Genomic DNA, 18274 nt, shown 5'->3' on the forward strand with positions numbered 1-18274 from the left:
TTTTAGTAATGTTAAGTAAAGCAAGCAATAAGATGGAAATCAACATTTTTTTAACAAGTTAAAAGCTTTTTCTTGATCATCATCTCATTTAAATCCTACCATTTTCTTTATAATTTTAGTCAATGGTGCAGTTAAGTACTAAATTTTTTGACAAATCTTCTATAAAAAAACTTCTTACCTCACTTACTATCTTAGGTGTAGACCATTCTTGAATATCTTTGATCTTTGCCTCATTCATCTCAATCCTTTTTCACTAATAACATAACCTAAGAACACAATTAGTTCCATGCAAAAATCATACTTCTTTATATTAACATATAATATGTATTTCAAGAACTTGTCTTAATTGATTAATATGTTAATTCAATCCTTTGATATAAATTAAGATATCATTAAAATAGATAACAACTACTTTTTCAATAAAATATCTTAATACATGATTCACTAACCTTATAAATATACTATGAGCATTACTAAAATCAAAAGGCATTACTAACCATTCATATAATCCATATCTAGTTTTGAATGTTTTCTTCCATTTATCCTCTTTTTTCATTCTAATTTGATGATAACTACTTTTCAAATTAATTTTAGAAAATACTGAAAAACCATGCAACTCATCAAGCATATCATTTAATCTAGGGATATGATATATATATATATATATATATACACACACACACTTTACTATAATGTTGTTAATGGTTATGCAATTAGCGCATATAAGCCAAGTATTGTCTTTTTAAGGCACAAGTAACATTGGAAAGTCACCCTTCCAACATCAACTCTTCTATAAGCTCTTTAGTCTCGTCGAGATTACTTCTATAGGCTGGCCAATTTGGAATTGATGCTCCCTACATAAAACCAATATGTATTTATTCTCTTGAATTGGTGAAAAACCATTAAGGATCTCTTCAGGAAAGATACCCTAAAATTCCCACAAAAGAACTTTAGCAACATTAGGACACAAGAATTTAAATCATCATAATTAAAATATGTCTTCTTATACAAGAGTAAAATCAAAGGCATATTGAAATGATAAGCATGAGTAAGGTCACTTTATTTTGTATAAAAATTAAGGTGTTTCCCTAATTTTTCTACACACTTTTCTTTTCTCATCCTTACTTTCTTCTCTCAACTCATTTTATCTCCACTCTCGGCCTTTCCCGTGTTTTTTTTATTGAAATCTTCGAACCTATTTCTAATATGAAATTTCCCTCTAATTGTTTCACACTCACAACTCACCTTATTTTCACTCGGCCTCACATCTTCATTATTATTTTTCATAAATTCTAGTTTAGTTTCCTCCAAGCTTCAATTGATCCTCATACCCTTGCCTTAGTGATAATGGAGCAAGTGTGTAAATCTTTATATCTTTCTCCATAATATAAATATTTCTGAACCTATCATTATTGGCCTTCTTATCAAACTATCAAGGTCTTCTCAACAATAAACGTATAGCATGTATAGGAACAACATCATATTTAACATCATCCTTAAATTTTTCCTACTATGAATGAAACCAAAACCTACTTAGTCACCCCAATTTATTCACATTCATTTAACCACTAAAACTTATATGGCTTAGCATACTTGGATGTATTCAGGTTCAATTTTCTAACTAAAGTTGAGATGACAACATTTGTACAACTTCCATTATCAATTATCATACTACATATCTTTTTATCAATGTACCACCTAGTATAAAAGATATTCTTCCTTTGTTGCTCTATATCCTCTCCACAAACCTGAAAATTCAAAGATCTCATTATAACTAAGGATTCTCCTTACATAACATACTCCACATCATTACAATCATCAAGCTTTGACATCCCCTCTAAATCATCCTCGCTAGCCAATTCCACCTCATTATCATCTTTTATAACCATAACTATCTTATTTGGACATTCATGTGTATAATGTCCAAGCCCTTGATATGAAAAACAATTGATCTTTCGTTTGTGCTTTGGTTAAGCAATGCATTCTCTTTTTTTCTCTAAAACCACAACTTGCTTCCTAACAAAGAAAGGTTTGGTTATTTTAGGTGTAGTTATTGGTTTCACATATGCATTACCTTCTCTCTAAAAATTTGACTTACAACCCAAAAAGAAACCTAAATATCCACTAAGTTTTGCACTGCCCTTTCTCTTCAATTGTTTCTCTATTTTTACAGACATGTGTATCATATCCTCAATCCTCATATAATACTACAATTTCACCACATTAGCAATATATTTATTTAATCAATTCAAAAACCTAGCCATGTAGCTTCTATATCCTTAGAAATATTAACTTTAATCATAACTGCTTCCATATTCTTAAAGTACTAATCCACACCCCTCGAACCATGAGATATGGTTTGTAGTTTATTACAAATATCCATATAATAGTGAGTAGGTACAAACCTTTTTCTTATAATTGTCTTCATCTCCTTCCAAGTTTATAATGGTCTTTCTCCATTTCATCTTCTACTTATAACAATTTGATCTCACCAACTAATTGTATAATTAGTGAATTCAATCATAGCTAATTTAACCTCTCTTTTTTCTATGACAATTAAACACAAACACCACTTTCTTTTCTCAATCCAATTGAGCCTTCAAATCACTCTTTCCCTGAAACACTAGGATTTTAAGTTTAATACCACCCAAATTATTATATAAATCATCATGCTACTTAGAAATCTTACTCTAGCTAAATATATTAGTTGGTCGTGACCTATCTCCCATTCTCTTTCTTGGTTGTGACTCATACACAAGACTTTGTTGCATTTAAAATTTTCTACTATAATAAACTACATCATCATCCTCCATTTTTTTTTTAGAATTATCGCCCATACTCTCATCATTCATTGTAGATCTAATGGTAGGTATTTTAACTTTCTTTTTTCTTAAGACTAGGAACTCTTTGTCTACTAATCATCTCATCAAACTTACTCATTAATACCTCCATAATAGCTCTCATTCTATCATGTCTTTCCTCCATAGTTCTCACTTTTTTTTTCCAATGTTTTTTGAAATTATTGTTTACACCCAAAATAAAAGTTAGTAGCAAGGAAATTTTTTGTTACACAAACCTCACGTGCTTACACTCATAATAAAATTCACTCCTCTTATGCTTCACATAATTTATTAGGCTTTTCACTCTAATAGTCTCGCTATGTCTTTTACCATTATATTCTTATACTTTTGGTTCATAAAAATAACTCATCAACTTATTGAACAATTAACCAAACTATGAAATGATTTATTTTATGTTTAAAGACTAAAGAATCAACAATTATTCAAACTTTTTAAAATGAAACTTGAGGATAAAATTATGAGTAGCAATATAAATTTGTGCAAATATAATGATGAAAACGAAGACATGAAATAAAAGCAAGAATTATTTTATGAAACAACAAAAACTATGAAATTAAAGAAAATAAAGAAAACAATGCAAGAAATCAAGAAATTAAAGAAATTGATGCAAGATAATTCTATTCTACCTAAATTTACAAGAAATCAATCAAGATCACCAAGAGTTCCCAAGACAAGTTTTAGTTAAACCCTAGTTCATGCAAGATCCAAGATTTTTTAATTTCTTCCCCAAGAATCCTTTCAAGATTGAAATTTTGATTCTTCTTTCTTTTTTTTTATTTCTTTATATATATGTGCCAAATTTCTCAAGTCACAAAGATAAACACAATTTATTATTTTGTATGCAATGTTTTGGCAACTTTAAGACTTTTCCTATCAAAACCGACTTTTTTCTTCCTTTTTTATATATTAACTAAAATCCAGAGAGAAAGAAAACAAGAAAAACAAGAAAATAAACCCTAGATATGAAAAAATCTAAAGAAAACCTTAGATATGGCAAGACCTAAAGATAACCCTAGAATTACTTGTAACAATGAAAATTAAAGAGATATAACCTAAAATTAGTCTTGCTCTAATACCAAATTGATGCAGAATTATCCTTTAGATTACTAATTCGAGGTTTAAAGAAAAGTTTGCAACTTGACCCAAAAAGAACCTTGACTTGGAGAACCAAAGTTATATACAATCAATCACTCACACCTTACGCCTATAACAAGACATGAACGAGAAGTATAAATCACAACCAAGTTGATCAATCATTCAAAGAGTATGTAAATTCAATCAAGAACTTAGTATGAGAATTACTCAACCACATAAAGAGAAACAAAGGAAACAATATGCGGAAACTTTAGAGAAAAATTCATAAACTAAAAAATAATATTAACAATTGGTTTATATAGTAGAAAGTCAAGCCTAATTTGACTTAATAGACCAAAACTTGATAAATAGGCCTTAAAATATTAAAAGCCTAAAATAAATGAAATAGTAAAATAAACCTAACCCAAATAAAACCTTAAATGCCACAGGTCCTGAAATAAACTAAAAGATAAATAAATAATAGCCCAACTAATTAAAACAAGACCAAAGTTGAATTTTATAATCTGCTGGAAAAATAGAAGCACAACTTTAAATGAATGGTTATCTCATTGTCTTTATGAATTAAAAGGCTTAACATATATCACTGGAAACATGGGGATGTCTACTTTCCAATGCAACTGAAATCGCATCAAATTTTTTTTGTAGCTCTAGTTATAGCCAAAACAGTAGCGAAAGGTTAAAACTGTCATATTTAAATCTTCTTATTCTAGTATTTCGGTAATGTCTAAATGCTCTCCTACAAGCCCTTCTTAAATTTGAATCAAATTAATCAAGACTTGTTCTTTATTCTTCGATATCCTCTTGAAGTCCACCTTAGACTATGTATATTGAAAAAAGTCCATTAAATGCTTCCTTAAATATCTTTGCTCTAAGTCCTGGACCTAATGAAACTTCCAATGGATCACATCAGTTTGGTCCACTCTTTTTAAATATTTTTTTTGTTTTTCTATAATTGTTTTGTATTTTTATAATGTTTTAAAGAGATTATTGTAATTTATCTTTTTTTCCTTTCATATTCAATTGAAATAAACTATATTTTCATTATGTAAATAAAAACCATTTGTTCTTAGTAAGAAAAAATAATATATAAGATAAAATATATAAATTAAAAAGAAAAGGTAGAGTCAAATATTTTGCATACTCATATGTATTATGATTTTAAGAGAATGATTAGCTTTTTATTTTTGTTTTTAATTTGAATTAACAACTATTTCTCGGTCTATCACTTCATATATTTTTTAAATTTATTTTATTAAGTATAAATATTATCTTTGTGCTTTTCAATTAAAAAAAAAATCATAATATGTATTCATAGCATTGTCATGTATGCTTAGCATACTTTGTTTGGGCTAGAAACTAGCTATGAGTTTTTTTTATTTTAATTTTAAATTGTTTAATTAAAATAAGTAAAATTATTCATAGGATATTAATTTTAATTTACATTATAAAAACATTACATTAATCACAAAGTAGGTTTTGATGAAAAATACATTTGGGTTCCATAATTTTATTTGTTATCTTGGATATGTATGCCCTTTTAATAATTATATGATTAGTTAAAAAAATATATTCCACAATTGTTTTCACAGCAGTGCGCGAGTAGTATATTATTCTTTTCTGTTCTAATATATTTGTGTCAAAAATATCAAAACATAAGTTTTTTGTTTTTTACTTAAACTTTCTTTTATTTTTATGATAAATTGTTATTTAAAAAACAATTATTCTTGTCACACACAAAATGAAAAATAGAATTTCCGATATTAAAAAGGGAAAATACAAAATGGAGTTGCTACCTAGTTCCTTTAAAGAGACTAAGAATCATAAAACATGCCTTGTTTATAGAGATTTGCGTAAATGACTGATTATGCTTAAGAAAATATAGAAATCAACCTTATCACATCCTTTTAAATAACATGTTGCATTTTCTATGTGTTTTATCCTTAATTTATTTTACATAGTTTACTATTTAAATTATTTTTCTAGCTTATTTGCGAGTCATTTATTATTGGTGGATTTTCATTTAGTTAGTGTTGGTCTTTGAATAAAGAGTATCGTAACTTGATGATTTTTTTAGTTTTAAATTTTATTTGTTTATATTTCTTGACTTTTTTTATTATCATTATTATTTACAAAACAAAAAAGTTGAAAAGAATATGGCATCCGTTCCATGTCAATCCTAATTCGGAAGAGGCTCGTGGATTTATTATTGACCTTGTTTTTTATTTTTAAACCATTGCTCTAGGTCTATGCCAATACCTAAAACCAAGAGACATATCGACCTAGTAGTAAAAATTTAAGTTTTCAAAACATGACACTAACTGGATGAAAAATGTGTAAACTCATTATTGAATTTGTTTTAAGGTTAAAAATGTCACGCCAGGCCTATGGTGGTCCGTTAAAGCTAGGAGAAACATCAACCTAACTATTAAAGTCCAAGTTTAATTAAAAAATTGACTCTAACTCGATGAAAACTCGTCAACATTGTTTTGGAACCTTTTAAAAAACAAATATTGACACACATATACATATGAAAAAAAGACAAAATTGCAATTTTTTTAAAATAAAGATAATGTTAACATGAAGTGAATAAAATTAAATATAAAATCAAAAGAAAATAAAAATGCATGAGTGAATAATAACCATGCATGAATAGTAATATGTGCATTATTTTGTGTTTTGAATAGTAAACCATGCATAAACCTACTGAAAAAGAAGAAAAGAGAAAGAAGAAGGACTTGATTCACCTTAGGGTTGTTTATAGATGATGGAAGAGCTTTTGTGATGGTAGAGATGGTGGCATGTCAGTGGTGTGGTTTTCGATCTACTTTAGGTTCCTTTTCATCTTTGTTTTTTTTCCTCATTTTCTCTCTTTTTTTTCCCCTCTTTTCCCCTCTAGTACCTTTTGGTTCAAAACACCTCTATTTCTAACTCAAAACTCTCTCTATTTTTTTTTTCTGGGTTTTTCTTGGTTAACTCTTATTCTTTCACCTCTCCTACATTCTGGCTCAATTTACCTCACTTCTCTCAGCTCAAACTTTTTTTTTCTTCTTTCTCCCTCTTAAACTTGGCATTTTCTCTCTAGCTTAGCTCTCATTATTTTTTTTCTTTCCCCCTATATTTTTAGGCAAGTATGAAGCTCTTAAAACTTTTTTTGAATGATTATGACCATTAGTTTCTTAAATTAATCTTAATCATCCACCATGGTTATACCTCTTTGGCCAAACATGCTTTTGATGGTCTTTTTGCAACAATTCAGTGGTTTTAGAGGGTCAGAGCATGCGAGTTTTTAATTGAAAATGGAGTATACATGCAATGGAGGAGAATGACATGTTGTTTGGTATTTATAGGAAGTAGGGAAAGAGAAAGTCCTGTGTCACAGAACCATCTCAACCCAATAGCTTAAGCTGTTAGGTGAGGTTTCAAGATATGATTTATGTTATTCTCTAACACGCCCCCTCAAGTGAAAGCCCTTTGGGTTTGAAACTTGCACAAGCTCACATTACCTTGTACTTAATTTTTATCAAATAAATAGGGATGGTGAGATTCGAACTCGTGACCGCTTGGTCATCAAGGCTCTGATACCATGTCACAGAACCATCTCAGCCCAATAGCTTAAGCTGTTAGGTGAGGTTTCAAGATATGATTTATATTATTCTCTAACAATGTAAATATAAGAACAGAGGTATGAACAGAGGAAAAATGAGATGAAGCTTGGCTTTGTTCAGATATTGACATGGTATCAGAGCTTTGATGATCAAGCGGTCACAAGTTCGAATCTTACCATCCCCATTTATTTGATAAAAATTAAGTACAAGGTACTTGAGGGGGTGTGTTAGAGAATAATATAAATCATATCCTGGAACCTCACATAACAGTTTAAGTTATTGGGTTGAGATGGTTTTTTGACATGGTATCCAAAGCGAGACGAAAACAATGGGAAAAACAAAGAAATAAAGCAAAAGTTACAGCCATGTTCATTAGAGAAGAAGGGATTATTTTGTATCCATTCATAAAATGACGCCATTTTAGGCTTTTCTAAGTGAAACACACTATTTCACTTAAGATTTTGTTTTTGTCTTTCTTAATATGTTTTATTTTCTAAAAAGGAGAGTTTTTTTCGTTTTTAAATAAGTCCTCCAAGTTTCCCATTTTTAATTCTAGTTCTTGGTGGTCCAATTCTTTTATTTTCAGCCAATTTCAATCTCTTCCTCAATATTTCTTTCATTTTCATCTCCAAATACGTTAAAATAGTCCCTCAATATTGGTATATTTTTCAAATCAGTTTTTAGTTTTTTAATTTTTATTTTTTAGCTAGTTTCAACCATTTTCTCTAAATTTCTTAACAATCTTCATCCATAATTGTATTTTTCTAATTTTCTTTTCTAATTAATTTTTTTTTTGAAATATCTCTTTTTGATTGAAATATTTTTGTTTGTCTTTTTGGTTGAAATATATATTTTTTGAGAGGGGTTAAAAATTGAATTTTAACAATTGTGATAAAAAGATGTTGTAAAAGGGTTCACATTAATAAAATAAAGAGGATTTTAATTAAGGAGATGCATTTCTTATCATTATTTTAGATCATTAGATCTTCTTTTGATATTTATTCTAATTACTTTCTATTTTTATTGAATACACATGTCTTGAAAATGTTTTTTTAAAAAAATTATGGTAAGGAATGGAGGAATTATAATATAAAATAATTTTGTTTTGATGGATTTAAATTAGTGCTATTCTTGTAGAAAAAAAAAGTTTTGATGTATAGTTTGAACAAATAATTTGAAGTACTCCTTCTTACATGAGAAGATATATCTTAATTTACATCTATCTTTTATTTTTTCTACTTGATATTTGGTTAGCATCATCAACTTTTTTCTAATATTTATTGATACATATAATTTTCGATTAATTTTATTAAACACATGCATCAAGTTTTCAATTTACAAATAAAATTTTTTTAGATGCATGAAAACACTTTATCAACGTTTGCACATTTATTTATGTTACAATTTGTTTTGTTTTTATATGATCTACGGTGAAACACGAGTCAACTAACTAGTGCTCATCTTATATCAAGAGGGTATGTTTAAAATTTATTTTTATTTAATTTTGTGACAAATAAAATAAACATTTGTAAAAAATTAAATAATTTACATTTTAAAGAAAAAAATATTTTTTCAATTAAAATTCTCTTTCTTTCATATATATATATATATATTAACAACATGGTGATTTGAATAACAACTTAAGGTAATTAAAATAAATATTTATAAGAATTCAAACAATTTTAATTCATGTGAAAAAGATTTATTTGGCCAAAACTCTCTTTTCTCTTTTTTTATTTATGTATTTATTTTTATTTTTACACAAACATATCTTTTTTTATTAACAATTTGGTTTCTTAAATAAAACTTTATCATAATTTTAAAAGTAAGTTTTAATAAAAAATAATATGTTGATAATTTTTATGCAACTATACAAAAACAATCAAAGAATAACTAATTTGAGAAGATTATATAAAAATTTATGATAAAAAATAACAAATATATTTTATTCCCATTGAATATTATTGAGTAATTTATTTTAAAAAGACATTGTATATTTGGTTTGTATTTATTTATTTATAAAATAATCATTAATATTATCATGATGTAATCTTATTTGAAAAACACATCGAATAATTTTTAAAATATTATTGTAATTATTTTATATAAAGAATATTTTATTTTAAATTATAAAAAAATAAATAAAAAAAGTAAAGTACTAAGAGAATCAAGCTCACACTAGGAGTCGGCCTAAGTCAATATAAATTTTTTTTTTAAAAGAATATTCATAATATAATTAATTTTTTATGATAAAAATTAACTTAAAATTCTAATATCTATAGTATATCACAAGGAAATTGCTCTTGTATTTTTATTTAACAGTAACATGTCTTTTACAATTTATCGATTTATATATTTTTAATTTATTCCATCAAGTGTAGCTAGCTTCTTTGTATTTTTTGCTTTAAAAAATTATAATATAATAAAACATGTCTGTTATAATATTAACACATTCTTCTTAAAATTTAGCCTAAAATTTTATCCTCAGTGCAGAGCTGGTTTTGAAGCTACAAAATATATAAAGGTAAATATATATAGGTATTGTTCGTGATAACAGTTATTTTATAAAATATTTTTTATTTTAAAATATATTAAAATAATATATTTTAAAATATATTAAAATAATATATTTTAAAATATTTTTAATATTAGATATCAAAACAATCTAAAAATAATTTAATTTTTTTTTAAAAGCACATTTTGAACCAAAAATAAATATACTTGGAGGTATTTAGAAGAGTGTAGCGGTTGTTTTTTAAAGTGTTTTTTCTCATAAATATATTAAAATAATATATATTTTTTATTTTTTAAAAAATTATTTTTAATATAAAAAACATGATCTATAAACATAAAAAAAATAAATTAATTTAAAATAAAAAAAATAAAAAATATTAAAGTTTTTTAAAATATTTTTAAGACTGGGATCCACCTTGGCTGGTTGGTCCAATGACCTACGATCTCTACCGGTTCATAATTTGGCTGGGTTCAAACGCTGCACGTCACAAACCAACGAGTCACGTACGAGGCTGGTCATGTAAATAAATACCTCAGACGACGAGGGCATATAGTCTAGAGACAAAATCACATAATCTACCAAAAAGCAGCAGTAATTTAACCAAGGATAGATAAGTAAGAAATCAAACCCAAGCCCTAGAGGTCCCGAGTCTCTCCCTCGATCTCAACAAACACAGGGAGAGAAGAAGCAGTGCTTGCTGCTTTGTTTGTTTGTCTGTCTCAGTGGAGATTGGAGAAACCAGAGATGGATGCGATGAGGAAACAGCTGGATGTGCTCATGGGAGCAAATCGAAACGGCGACGTAAGAGAGGTCAATCGCAAGTACTACGATCGTGATGTTTGTCGCTTGTACTTGGTTGGCCTTTGCCCTCACGAGCTTTTCCAACTAACGGTATTATATTTTTGTTTTTCACTTCTATTTAATCTTTCCTGTTTTGCTTTTCTTAGATTTCTAAAACCCTAACATAACATCTCTCTCTCTCTCTGTTTTTTTTTTTTTTAAGAAAATGGATATGGGACCATGCCCGAAAGTCCATTCACTGCAGCTGAGGAAGGAGTACGCCTCGCTTTCTTTTCATATATATATTTTTTAATTTCATTTACCAATGTTGAATATATATATGTATGTATGTATAATAAAGTGTAAGATTTATCTCTAGATATGAAGAATCGACGGCGAAAGGTGTTGATAACTATGAGATAGAGTTAGAGAATGTTATCGATAAGCTCATTGTCGAATGCGATAAGAAAATCGGTAGAGCACTTAAGCGTCTTGAAGATGAAGACGCCAAGGCTGCTATTGCGATTTCAGTCACTGAGGTTACACAGGTGATGGCAGCATTATCACTCTTTTTATTTAATTCCCTATGTTTCTTGTTAAATAATTTGATTTTTTCTAAATTACAGAATGCTGAGGTAAGTGAGTTGTCGAAGCTGATTAAAGAGAAACTGAAAGAAGTTGACAAATATGGTGAGATTTATTTAATAGAACTAGTTTGAGATCTTTTATTTCAGGACTTCTTTGCCGATAATGCTACAAAATATGTTTGATTGTTATCTTTTTGTTAATGTTAGAATCCAGTAACCATTTCCATGCAGCCAGAATGATAATTATTTTGAAGTTTCCCGTCTTGAGCAAGTTTATGCAGTGAATTAACTAGCTAGAATACAGTTTAGTCATTTGTTGACATTAATTTTACCAATTAGCAATTATCTAGAACATTGTTAATGTACACATTGAAGAAGTATGAAATAATTATATAAGGTTGTGCAGATTATTGAAATAGCTTGTTTAGAGGTTGTATAATTGTTGTAATTGTTACCTTTTTGTTTGATTTGGGATATTGGCTATCTTTTTAGCACGTATTACAAACTGATGTGGATAGTGTGCATGGATTTTTCCGTTGTTACATGAAAATTTTAGTGTAGTTGGGTTTTAATCTGCTTATATTGGTTTTGTACTGACATACGTATTGCTATAAATCTGCAGATCTCGAAGGCAAAACAGATTTTAAAATTCAAGTTTTGGAAGAAGTGGAAAAACTCAGAACTGAAAGAGCAGAGAAGCAGGTATAGGGCATCTATTTTGTTTGTTGGGCCCACCATTATCTTTTGCATAGTCTTATATGAATTTTTTCCATAAGAAAAACAATTCTGCAAACTTGAATCTCATTTTGGCTTCTATGCATGTCACAATCTTGTGGCAGTCTGCACTGCTTTTGGAGGCCTTCAATAAAGACAGGGCTTCTTTACCTCAACCCATGCTGACCCCCCCACCACCACCACCCATGCCATTACCTACTCCTGATCCTCGCACCCAAGAGATGATAAATGAGAAGCTGAAGAAAGCTGAGGATCTTGGTAAAAGACTCTAATCATTCATACTTGTTTGTCTTTTAGGTTTCATTAAATGCTTCAAGTTAACACAACGTACTTGCATTCTATGCATGTTTCCCATTGTGTTTGTGAGTTTCAAAGCAATAGTAGTCATTTCTCCATATTACCCCCCATTCTTTTGTTGTTTCCCTTTTCTCCTTTTCTCTTTCTTTCCAAAATGGAAAAAAAAAGTTCAAAAAATATAGAAAGATCCGAGAAGAAATAGTATCCAGTAATTAGCTTTGCTCATTATATTTCTTAACATCCTCAGGCATTTTATAACCAGTTGGAAAATATGGTATTATTAGGTTACCTGACACCCATTGTCAATATGATATCAATATGTTGTATGTATTACCCTTTTATTTCCAGGATATCTTATGCAGTTCTCAACCTCTTACACATTCCCTCAGGTGAGCAAGGAATGGTAGATGAAGCTCAAAAAGCATTGGAAGAGGCTGAAGCACTTAAGAAGGTTTTTAATTTTTAGATTTTGGCTTGCATTACTTTTGACCTTGGTGTTTTTGTCCCTCTGTTTTATTGTCTCTCTCATTCTGCTCCTTTCGATCCATCTTGGTCTATTTTAGTACTATGGTGTATTTTGACTGCTTATACTTCCTTTCTCTTCAGCTTCCTGCCAGGCAGGAACCTTCTGCAGATTCCTCCAAGTATACTGCTGCTGATGTGCGCATTGTGAGTATTCTTACCATAGTTTTAATCATCTGATTTCTACCTCATTTTGTTATTTTCCAAAGCCAAAGAAACAAAGTGAAAATGACGAGGGACACTGGTCTACCAAGAATCATTGAATTTCTTACAAACATCAAAAGGAAAGTTAGAGCTGTGCAATTTGATACCTTACATGTTGCTAGGAAAATAGATCTTGAGTTACTTGACACATCAAAGACAATTTGGCTGCTTAGGCTTGTGTACCTCTCTCAAAATTTTTCATGTAATGTGAAACTACTGAAATATCCATCAAATCCAGTCTGAAATATGCATATTTAAAGTTCATAATCTGTTCATTTATGCATTGTTATCAGTATGAAAATGTTTGAAATTTGAGCACAATGGGAACTTTCCGTTGTGTTTCTTCCCTTTAATGGAAATTTAAGAATCATTGAGGTGCAATTTTTCAGAATGTGCTTTCTTAAGCATGCAACTTATCTTTTCCCCATTTTATAGTGGCAATCTGGGAGAATTTAGGTATTTAGCTCCGTCCATGCTCAGTAATTTGGGTTCTCTAATTCACCATACCTATCTCCTATTTTTTTTTTCTTATTTCAGACTGATCAGAAGCTACGTGTTTGTGACATTTGTGGAGCTTTTCTAAGTGTATATGACAGGTATGATTTTGATCTTATCTCTCCAAACAAGTGCAGTCCTTTTCTCTTCTTTCTGAGGGAAACAAATGGTATTTGGGGTTTCAAGTGGTTAATCTTTTGACCCGACTATATACGTCCTTGTTACCAGCAGGCTTTTGGGCCCAAGTTTTACGAGGATAACTTTTGCAGCTAAAGAATGTGCGTCTTTTTTTTGTTCTGTATGTTTGTAGACCATGATATAGTTAGAATATTATGCGGCAACATATTATGCAAATGCTTCCCTTTCATTTTTGACATCTTCATGAAATGCCTTTCTGCTATTTTCAGTGACCGACGTCTTGCAGATCATTTTGGAGGGAAGCTTCATTTAGGCTATATGCAAATTCGTGAGAAACTCACTGAGCTTCAGGTGTGCAAAATGAAAAAATTGCTTGCTTGTACTATTTACCAATAGATCCATTGTCTTTCATAGTTTCATTTTTCAGATTAATTGTGCAAAATGTTGAACATATCAAAATCATCTTAATTGCTTATGGTCTCCAATTTTCTATTGACGAAAATCATATGCTCAAAGTTTCACTGTAGTTTAGGCATTAAATTGAAAACAATAACTAGAATTGGCATGCTGTGCTATGTGGGATAAATATAGTTGTTTTACCTCTTTGGGATGTATTTAAGTTGGTATTGTGAATATGTTGGCTCAGGTGCTGGTATAATGTTTCACATTCTACTATAGAGATTCCCAGTTAGTATTTGATCTGTGAGTTTTCTGACCTTGAAGAAGAATAATCTGTTTTCAGTTCCCCCCCCCCCCCCCCCCTCTCCTTATTATAATCTGGTATAGCTGCTGAACTTTGATAGGGATGTAACTCTTTGAAAAAGACATTTGGTGTATTGGTGTCATATATGGAAAAACAGTCTAATCTGTAATGTGGATGGACGTGATGCATGCTAAATGGTCATTTTTGGACAATGAAAGACGTTGGATGCATCCTAGTATTTGTCTGGTCAAAAGATAAAAGAATTGTTTTTATGATAACAAATCATCTGCTTTTTGCTGACCCTTTTTGTGAAGGAGTGTGTGGATCTTGTTCAAAGTGTTACAGGGAATTTCAATTTGGTGAGTTAAAGAAAGCAGAATAAAAGGTTGTTTTAATAAGCCGGGCCTCTTTTTATTCATGCTGCTTAGTTGGAGAAATATCACTTGAGTGTGTCTATTTTGTCAAGCTGTATCCAAAAACTGGGGTTAATTGTGGTGGTATGTATTATTTATGTGGCCTGGCTGTTATAGTTGCAAAGGTTACTTCAACTTGTGCCGTTTATTTTACATTAAATTTCCTTTGAAAGCACATTGGTCTTGTTTCGATGATGTGTGTCCCTTCTACTTGGTGCATGGGTGCTTGCCTTTGAGTCAGTACATGTTCCTTATCATTAAGGAGCTTTCCTATTTGGGCCTTTGGGTGGTGTTGTGACTGCTTGTTGGGGGTGCTAAATTTACTGTGAAACAATGTTTAAGTGTTCAAGTAGAGACATTTGCAATTGGGAATAGCTGTTCCTCTTCTTAAACTGGTGGCATTTCCCATTTCGGTTTGTCTTTATATCAAATAAAATGATATTTCATGTTATTAAAGAATGCTTTTCAGTTCATTCTTCATAATTAATTTTCCAGGAAAACAAGCAACGCAAGGTTGACCGGCACGATGATCAGAGGTATTCTTATTTGAGTTACTATCTGATGGATCCAGTTTTTTATTGCAATTTTCTTCTTTCCTTGACCATCGAATTGCTGATATTATTATGTTGTAGATCGAGAGAACGAAGTAGAGATCGCGATAGAGAACCAAGCAGGGATCGAGATCGGGGAGATAGTCGTGACCGGGGGAGAGAGTATGATCGAAAAAGCAGAGACCGTGACAGGTATAATGACCGGGATCGTGGATATGATCGTGAACGTGACAGAGGTTCAGAGCGCTCCCGCAATTATGATTCAAGAAGTCGTCGCAGATCACGTTCTCGATCTAGGGAACATTCTAGGGATTATGATCACCACAGGTTGTTATTTACCCGTGTCTGGCTGGTTGTTTGTTGTTTTACCTTTTCTTTTTAATCAGTGACCATTCATCTTTTTAAATTGATTCCGCTTTTTATTAGAGTTGGATAAATGTGTTTATGCTTTTCAATATAATAAAAATAACACTAGAGCTCAAGCAATTATTATGTGTGTGAGAAGTTATTGTTATGCATCTGCACGCTCCACTTTGAAATTGAGAATAGAATGAAATGATTCCTAGCTGTGCTTGTAAGGGAACAACTCATAAGATGGTATCTCCCATGATGCTTGAGGTGGAAATAAATTCTTGTTATCATTTGAAAACCTATTTTGTAAGTGAGATCCAAATTAATTCCTCATTTCCTTTTCTCCCAGAACTTCTTAACTTCCATTTTTTATTTTTTTTCCCTTCACCTCTCCATTAAACAAAGAAATTTTCTGGGAGGAGCATTGAGAAATGTCAAAGCTCTGGACTTCCTGTTGCAAAAGTTTTGTTTTGCAAAAAAAATGATTTCTCAACTGTTATTGATTCAAATTACTTGGCTTTAGTGCTTAGATCTATGGTCACTGAAGTTGTTTCCTTGTCATGCACCTAATCCACTCTGACAGTCCTGTGTTTATTGTAGCATCAACTGTATTCTGATTGTGGTCAATTGCTGTAGCACCCCAGATATTATACTTACCTGAAACTATTCAGTAAAAATGTTAGCGAATTTGGTCGAAATGTGGACTATTTGATTGTCTTTGTTGCTTTAATGCTAACTGTTTATCCTTCTAGCATGTTACTGATGGCTCCCTTTACTCACTTTGGCAGGCGCTTTGAACGGTACTAAGATTGTGTTGCTGAGCAGTTGGCTATGGAAACTTGTGTTTGTTGCCTAGGTCAGTAAACTTGTGGTTTTGAAGCTTATGTATGATTTTCTCTGTCGTTCTGATACTTTTAGTGGAGTTTGACAGTTGTCTCCTAATATCGTGGATACCAACTACTTCGTAGATTTTCTTGACTTCTATTTTTAAGAGGTATGAGTTGAACTGTTTTCCAAGTTTTTATGTTTCTAGTTATGCATATGCTACATGAATTTCAAAGCTGCTCCCTCTTCATTATTGTCATTGATCCGTAATCAAATTGGTCATCTACGTCAATTGGCTCACCATTTTAGCTCTATATTTGTTCATGTATGGATTATTACTTGGAGAGAAGGTTCAGCATGAATGCGCGTTGTGTGCAATCTCAAAAGTACATTGTTGTTGTGTGAATATATAATCCTTCGATTTCATTCAGCAGTGAATGTATAACTGTCCTTGGGGGTGATGCATCTTCTATCTCCCTCCACCTTACACATGCACACAAGCATGTGTGTGCGCAGCCCAGTAGATATAACTTCCTTGCTCCATACCAAAGCAAGGAGCTTATCTACAGAAAGGTGCTGACCCTTTTTTTAGTTTATAAGTCGGCTTGAAGGGCTTTACACTACTGGTGGTGTAGAGCATGCTGCTTTGACTAATTCTTTTCCCATGAAAAAACAAACTCACAAAATCTTTATTTTTGGGTCCGGGAAAGTTGAATTGGGATGCACGGCATGGAGCTGGTACTTGTTTTATATTTGCTTAGAAATGTAGTTTCCTTCACCAAAGTGAAAGTCGACATGTAAATTCTAGATAAACGACCGGAAAGAGGTATACAGTGGCCGTGAGATGCAGCAGCTGAATTCGATATTTGTCTGTTGAATTTGTCTGATATTTTGGGGCTTCCTGAGCATGTGCTTTTTGAGCTGCATAAAAAATCCCAAGACTGAAAGAAACGGAGGTGCTTGCTTTTGCGTTCATCACATTTTCCTCCTTTCTGTACAAGTCAAAGATTGTTTCATTGCTTCCCGGGATGTTGAAGCAAGAAATGTAGTTTCTGGTAGATTCTGTTAGTGCTTGGTGAACACAAGGTTAAGCTTATAGAAATCCACCATGACATTCAAGTGGGTGAGGTGCCCATTGATTCTCCTCCTCTACATTTTAACGTAAAAAAAAAGCAGTTAAAAATTCAGCTAGTTGCCAGCAGTTATATTTTGCTGTCAAATTGTTACCAGCTGAAGAAGAGTCTAATAACCAGTGATAGTAACTTAAGGTGCCAGCGCGATGACGGTGCTTGGACGGTGCTGCAGGGTTTAGGGTCTGTTTGGACCACCGTGTTCTTTTAAAAAAAAATTTTATTTATATTTCGCTCAATATATATATATATTTAGATGGTTTTGATTTGTTGATTTTAAAAATAATTTTTTAAAAATAAAAAAATATTATTTTAATGTATTTTTAAATAAAAGTTACTTTAAATTTCAACAGCAATCTAATCACAATTCCAAACAATCTTCAGATTTTTCTTACAGTAGTCCTTTCTAACGCATGTCCAGCAAAATGGCCCATCATCTGTAAGGGTTCGCGAGCCTATTTTCCTCG

General features: G+C 30.9%; 1 protein-coding gene across 7 annotated transcripts; it reads left to right on the forward strand.

Annotated features, from left to right (window-relative positions):
- The first annotated feature begins 10619 nt into the window (after positions 1–10619).
- On the forward strand, positions 10620–16869 carry LOC133668498 (uncharacterized). 7 transcript variants are annotated; one of them, XM_062088389.1, is made up of 14 exons: positions 10622–10967; positions 11080–11132; positions 11236–11404; positions 11483–11546; positions 12066–12145; positions 12283–12436; positions 12865–12926; positions 13082–13144; positions 13739–13797; positions 14104–14185; positions 15446–15486; positions 15583–15828; positions 16641–16708; positions 16784–16869. In XM_062088389.1, the coding sequence occupies exons 1-13, from the start codon at positions 10821–10823 to the stop codon at positions 16657–16659; spliced, it is 1239 nt and encodes a 412-aa protein (XP_061944373.1). In that variant the 5' UTR covers positions 10622–10820; the 3' UTR covers positions 16660–16708; positions 16784–16869. The 7 variants fall into 7 exon arrangements, 4 of the variants coding, with proteins under 4 accessions (XP_061944375.1, XP_061944374.1, XP_061944373.1 ...); XR_009833730.1 differs by lacking the exons at positions 16641–16708; positions 16784–16869 and adding an exon at positions 13925–13974 and having other exon boundaries at positions 10621–10967; positions 15583–15677; XR_009833732.1 differs by lacking the exons at positions 16641–16708; positions 16784–16869 and adding an exon at positions 13928–13974 and having other exon boundaries at positions 10621–10967; positions 15583–15677.
- Positions 16870–18274: the final 1405 nt, after the last annotated feature.

This window comes from Populus nigra, chromosome 11 (genome assembly GCF_951802175.1).
Source record: "Populus nigra chromosome 11, ddPopNigr1.1, whole genome shotgun sequence".
Classification (NCBI taxonomy): Eukaryota; Viridiplantae; Streptophyta; class Magnoliopsida; order Malpighiales; family Salicaceae; genus Populus; species Populus nigra.